Source organism: Pelmatolapia mariae, linkage group LG3_W (genome assembly GCF_036321145.2).
Source record: "Pelmatolapia mariae isolate MD_Pm_ZW linkage group LG3_W, Pm_UMD_F_2, whole genome shotgun sequence".
Taxonomy (NCBI): Eukaryota; Metazoa; Chordata; class Actinopteri; order Cichliformes; family Cichlidae; genus Pelmatolapia; species Pelmatolapia mariae.
In genome coordinates this window covers 64,663,281-64,670,128 of record NC_086229.1, presented here as the reverse complement: position 1 = coordinate 64,670,128, position 6,848 = coordinate 64,663,281, and the positions used below count along the sequence as shown (strand labels likewise).

The following is a 6,848-nucleotide window of genomic DNA, read 5'->3' as shown; positions in this document are numbered from 1 at the left end:
ACACAAACATCGTTTTACCTACTGTCCTCTGTAGGTAAAAAGGCGCTTCAGATCCATACAGGTCAGAGCAAACAGACTCGGATATAGCTTCTTCCCCAAAGCTATCACCATACTCAAATCAAACGTGCACAAAAGTAATTTGCACAGTGATGCACGGTGATTTCTATTATTTGTATAGTTAAATTACTGGATAGTTTTTTATAATGTGCTAAGTACATGTGCACTTTTATGGAGCTGTTTTAAATCTCATTATGCTGTGTATAATGACAATAAAGGCTTTCAATTCAATTTGATCTTTTCACTGCCTGCTGTGTTTCCTCGACTCCTGAGCAAAGATAAAGAGTCAGTTCAGACCTGCAGTTGGTCCTCGTGGTGTTTTGAACTTGAATTCAGCCTGATTTGTTTTTCATGTCTTCTCCTCCATCATCAGTTATCAGGAGAGCAGACAGTCAAAGTACAAGAATTCAAACAAACACAGAGATTCTACTTACAGAGCAGACACAGCACAGATGTTTCCTTCATCGTCCTTCTCACTCATTTGAGCTTTTTTTCATTTCTCTCACTGACACCAAGTAAAGCCCGCCCTCTTCCTCTGAGCACCAGCTTTTCTATTGGTTCAAACACAGAGGGTCACTAAATTCTTATAAAAATGCAAGATATAACTATAAACATGTATCTTTTAATGTAATGAGCTTGCTCAGACATTTGGCAATTCACACAGCTGGAAAGAAAAATCAGAAACAAGTCAGATGTCCTCTGCTCTCAGTGATCTGTAGTTTGGTTGATGAAAAAATCTATTTCCATGTAGTGTACACCCCCCTCAGTGAGAGAGGCAGATATGAGCTGAAACACAGGAATCAAACCAGGGACGCTGCTGTTATGGAGCTGAACTGGAACCATTCAGACACTGAGGCCCTCTGAACACATTTTAATTACAGCTGTGCAGAGACACACTGATGACTGACTGGAACACTATGATTCACATTTTACATTAACACCATCCTCACACATGGTTTATATATGGACTTTAATTACTACTTGTGGACATTCACAGTAAGGTTTCCAGCTTTTCCTGTCCAAGCACAAAGTCTTGACAAAGACACTTAAGCTGAGAATCATACAGGGGGATAGATGTTGCCTTTGGGTTTGTAAGTCAAACTGTGGAAGTCTTTTACAGAACGGAGTGAGAGTGCTTTGCAGATTGGAAGCAGCAACAAGGTTGTTGCATTTCTTAGATGTGAAGATTTTCTTGGCTGTAAATACATGGCAGTATAATATTTCACCTAGAGGGAGATGTTGGATTTTAAGTACTAACATGGATACAAGCAGATCATCAAAGTAAGGTTTCAACACAACTGAGTTTGATGCTCTTAGATGCTTGCTCAAGTACGTGACCAGCCTTAATATACAAGGTGAAAATGTCTTCTGAAACACCTGTTGAGGTTTTCTTTGTCAAACTCTTCTAAAATCATATTAAAAATGCACACTGTGGACAGAATTAGTCTTTTGGGATTTACTTATCTGGATGATTGCGCATGGACCGGAACAGGTGGCTGTTCTGTCATGGTGTGCAGTCCTCGCCGGTTGACATGACATGTCTATCCCTAAACTTGATTCTGTTCATCTGGACGTAGCGTTTTCAGTGGGAGAAATGTTTCATCACACATCCAAGTGACTTATTCAGCCTCTACTGACTGCAGGTTTCTTATAAACTTATCTTATAAACACTACATAAATCCTGGCAATCCTCCTGGCACTTAACAGCGTACACTATGTTACTCTGTTTGTGTCGGGGGACCCGATCCTTGGGGTGGACCAGTTTTTGGTGCAGCGTGTTTTGGGGTTTAAAGGCCACAGAGACCCGGTGTTTAGAAAGAAATGCGTCTCAACTGTTCTGATACTCCTGACACATATGGGATCACTACAGGTTCTCACTTGTGCAGCGGTTGTCCTTCTCTCCTGGATCGGCTGGATCTTTCTTTAGGTGCCTTTCCAGTTTTGACAGAAGTCCAGCTGGGATAACCACATTTACTCAGGGCCTTCTTGAAGTGATGTTCTTCTGCCTCCCTGGCCGCTGTGTCAGTGGGGATGGTGTTCGCTCTGTTGTAGCGTCCTAATGACACCCAGTTTATGCTCCAGTGGTTGATGAGAGTCAAACCTTAAATACTGATACTGAAATACTGAGGAGGGGGCCTAGGGGTACATCAGTCACCATCTTACAATGCTGTGATTGCAGCTATTCCATCGTTCTCTGTCAATGGTACTCATGGCCATTGATCAGTGGTTCTTGATTACTAGTCATGACAATTTGCATATTAATGATATCCAAATTGTTCCTTCAGTGATACTAGTTTAAGTCATTGTACAAATGTACTGATTATAAGGTCGGGGAAACCTGTAGTCAGCTGGACTGCAGGTTTCAGGCAGGAGGCTCCGGTCCATCCGGACCAAAACCTTTTGCCATAGGAACAGTTTCTTCCCCTCTGCTGTTGGATTCATAAACATTTACCATAAGACTTTCCCCACCACCTGCTCTGATTCAATCACATGCTGCACCTGCTCTTTTTTGCGTTATAACCTGCATTCATGTATACATATCAATCTGTTTCCCACATTTTATTTTTATTCAAGTGTGTTTTATCATGTTTCCAAAGTGCCATAGCAATTTCCTAATGTTGTAAATCTGCTCAACATTTGGCAATAAACCTTCTCCCTGATTTCTGACTCAGCTGAGACTGAAGAAGTCACTTGGATCAGTGACACAACGTTTCTCCCACTGAAAATGTCCAGATGAACAGAATCACCCTTGATCGAGCATCAGGACTACCGTGTCTATATTGTGGTCTCCTTGTTTGAGAACTAGTTGAAATGTGAGGTCATATTGTGAGGCAAAAACCTCCAGGTTAGCCTGCACTGTACAGGTAGTTGATCAAAAAAAAGTTTTATCAATGTAATAGGGAGGAAGAATACAGAATAATGTATTTGACCAATTGTCCAATGATTCTGATATATTATCCACTACCTCTGAGAGGCAGGTCTGTAATTATGAGAAGCAGAAACAGTTTACACATGGTTATATTTATTTTGGATCGACTCAAGGTGACAACATCTGCATCAACAGTTTCAGGAAGTCAGAGCTTCTGATTAAAAAAATAAAGTGTACAGCCACAAGAAATGTTGGAATAAAAAAAACAAACAAACACACATTAAGTACTAACACATGTGGATCTTTGTTGGGAAACTATTTAAAGGAAAGTAACAACTGGACAGTAACAGACTGAAGAGTCTCCTTCATGGAAGGTAAAGTTCAATAAAGCTGAATCGTTCCAGGTCAAAGGGAGGAAATGTTGGACTCTGCAGCTACATAGAAATGTTTTTTCTTTGGTTTCATTTTAATATAATTACATTTAAAACGAGTCAAATACCAGCAACATGTGATCAAAGGATCCTGAATAATATCAGACAAATACTGTTTATATTCCAAACAACTTTCTCCTCTTTTCTGATGAAAAATGTAAATTAAATGTAAAATCTGGACGTGTCTGACAGGTACCTGCTAAATGTTTAATATTACTGATTTCTGTCTTTCCACATGTTCAGTGAAACAACTGAAAGCAAAGCACAAGAATCACAGTTAAGCTGACATTTCAAACAGGCTGCAGTTCAACAGGAGGCTGGTATGAATCCTGACTTTGTTGTTGTTTGTTTTCTGTTGATCAAAAAACCAACAACAGCAACAACAAGAACCACAGCAGAAACTGACAGACCAACGATCAGTCCAACAGATCCAGCCTCCTTCCCTCCATCCTCTGTGTCTCCTCCTGTCTGACCTGCAGGTGAGAAACAGGTGTGAGGTGTCAGCTGTCAGGTAGGTGATGAGTGAAGAACAGAACAGAATCCATTTCCTCTTCAAACTGCTGTCAGACATTATCTACTGCACTCTGATCACATCACTCAGACCAGCTGCTTTCTACAAAGTCTCATCAACAACATCTTTAGAAACAAACATCAACAACCAGGAAGCAGCTTCACCTCTGATCACACACACACTCAACTCTACTCACTCACCTGGAGGATCAACAACACTCAGGGTGACGATGCTGATGGGGTCACCATCTAAAACACCTCTCTTCCTGCGTTTAGTTCCTCCCTGGACGACACGACACTCGTATGTTCCAGTGTCATTAATCGTCACATCCTTCAGAATCAAAGACACGTCTCCATCCTTCATCTGTCTGTCCTGCAGATCCACCCGGTTCTTAAAAGATGGATGCTGTTGATCTGGAGAAAAACGCTCATCCCGGAACAGAAGCACATATTTCTCTCCCAGGTCAGCTCTGCTCCACTCTAGAACAATAATGTTGTTGTTGTTTGGAGCTTGACATGTCAAAGTGATGTTCTGTCCAGACTCAACTGTGATGTTTTTCTGATCTGAAAGAGGAAACAACACAGAGAGGTTAAAGGTCAAAATACAGCGACTCACTTCTACACCAGGCAATGAGAGTGAAGGTCACTTGTGTCGAACCTCATTTTTCACTGGCGCTGCTTTAAAAGTTGTTATAATAGAAGGATGTCTCACTTTGTTACCTTCCTACAATAAATAAGGAGCTAATTGAGATCTCATGTTACTGGTAAAACAGAAACTTTAAGCTACAGTCTGAACATATTTCTGTCTTTCAGTGTTTGGGCTCAGACACAATGTTCCCGTCTGGGTACGTGTTTCTGTTTGGACAGCAAATGCAAACATGCTTTAAAATCCCAACTGCACATCAATGAATGAGGATGACCTTTTGGTTGGGTCAATACTGATTGGCTGATTAAAGGTAAGCACAAGTATTGGAGCTACTGGGAGTTCATCAGGAACAGAAGATCAAAAAAATCATCATTGTTAAAAGAAACACTGCATGAAAAGCACAGAGTGGCTGCAGTGGACACTAGTTTTCACTTCAGCTCTTTGTGTGTTATAACTTGACTCTTCTCTGTGGTTGGCTGAAGATCAACAAACAGCACAAGGAAGATTTGCCCACAGACCGGTTGTACCACATACACTGCCTCCATCAACATCAAACACTGTGCAGGTAGATGAGCCGTCCATCTGCCTTCATATTACTGCACTGAAGCATAAAAGCAGCAAAGCAGTGGCAGCTTCAGATGCCACTGCTTTGCTGCAGCAGCTGCCTCTATTCAGAGGTGATGCCACCATCTGCTGAGCAGAGCTGTCGTGATTAAACACTGAAGGATATTAATCACATGCACATGTGTGCAACCACACACAAGAACTTGAGTTGTGGTTCATCTGTAAGACTCTGGAGAGATACAGACAACACTGACAAACGAGGCATGTTCAGTACAAAGAATCTAGATGTCCTCATGCTCCGCTAACTTCAGGGTTAATTTGGGGTTTTCTGTACTACAGATGTGTAATTAAACAGCTATGAAATAACCACTTACTGACTGAGCAATCGTCCAGCAAATCATCAATATTCCTATAATCAATATAAATACACACAACTGTTGCTATTTTGAAGGGGGTTCGGGTCTTTTAGTGTCAATATACCTCCAACATATCATTCTGACTCCTTGAATAACTGAACAGATAAGCATCCAGGTAGCAGAGCAGCCTCAACTATAATCCATCATGGTAAATGGCCTGTATTTGTATAGCGCTTTACTTGGTCCCTAAGGACCCCAAAGCACTTTACACATTCAGTCATCCACCTATTCACACACACATTCACACACTGACTATTCATGTGTGTCTTACTGATAAAACTGTGAAATTAAAACTCACACAATAAAAGTGTTTGTGAGCTTTTCTTCCTCCCTTTAAATAGGATACATTTTATTTGCTTTTTTCCAGTCTTACTGACCAAAACGTGCACACGTTTATACAGCACTTCTAACACTGAACTACAGTACAGAGCCTTTCCTCTACATCTGCTGATTATCTACAGCAGATTTTATGTATAACCTCTTCATATTTTTAATAACCTTGTATAGTTTATCCTTCCTTTGCACAATCAGCTGCTGTTACACTAATCAATGTGACTGTTTTGATGTGCCAACACCATCTTTTTTATGTGAACATGCAAGTGAGTAGTTTTGGGCGACCATTTATTGGTGCCACAAGGAAAATGCTATGCACCTATCTGACCAACAGTATTTGGATACATGAATCTAGATAACTTAAAGACACCCTCAATATTTTGAACTCTGCAGTACACGACCAAGTTTTCAGTGTGCAGCATATTTTCACAAACTGTAGCAGTACAGATCAGTAGCCTCTTCCATCCAAAATGGGAAGTCAGCAATGTCTGCTTCTTAGTACGAATTACTTTCAAATAGAAGTACAAAACAAGGCAGTGCACACAAACAGTCTGTGTGTATCCAACCTAAACCTTGTAATCTGTGCTTTCACTTTTGTGGTACTGTGTTAGCATTGTGCTGTGTGGCTAGTTACAGATGGATAACCAGCACAATAACAAATCGGGGATTTTGCCAGCATGTAAAAGGTCTTTGGTGTCCATCCCCATCCATGGACTCCACTTAGCTACAAGCAACATAAATAGTGTTTTCTTTTCTTTTCTGACAACTTATACTGGAAGGAAGTTCGCTCAGGAGAGACGTCACGGCACAACATCCATCTTACCTCTGAGGTTAAATGAGCGTAACAAGATTTTAAATTTTAAGCTTTTACTAACTGTTTAGTAAAAGCTGTTTACAGGCACTGTTGCCATCTTGGATGGTAAATTCAGCATTATTGGGGATTTTTCCAGGTGGTATTTGAAAGCTGATTTTCGTACTGTAACTCGTTACCGGGTTACATAAAATAATTCACATTCCATCTT

The 6,848-nt window shown here is 40.6% G+C and overlaps 1 protein-coding gene across 1 annotated transcript in view; it reads right to left on the bottom strand.

Moving 5' to 3' along the window:
* Positions 1–4,060: 4,060 nt before the first annotated feature.
* LOC134623870 (programmed cell death 1 ligand 1-like) overlaps positions 4,061–6,848 on the bottom strand; it is an 81,204-nt gene continuing 78,416 nt past the window's right edge. Inside the window, exon 3 of the mRNA XM_063468878.1 lies at positions 4,061–4,485. Coding sequence (XP_063324948.1) covers positions 4,061–4,485 — 425 coding nt within the window. The remainder of the gene's footprint in view (positions 4,486–6,848) is intronic.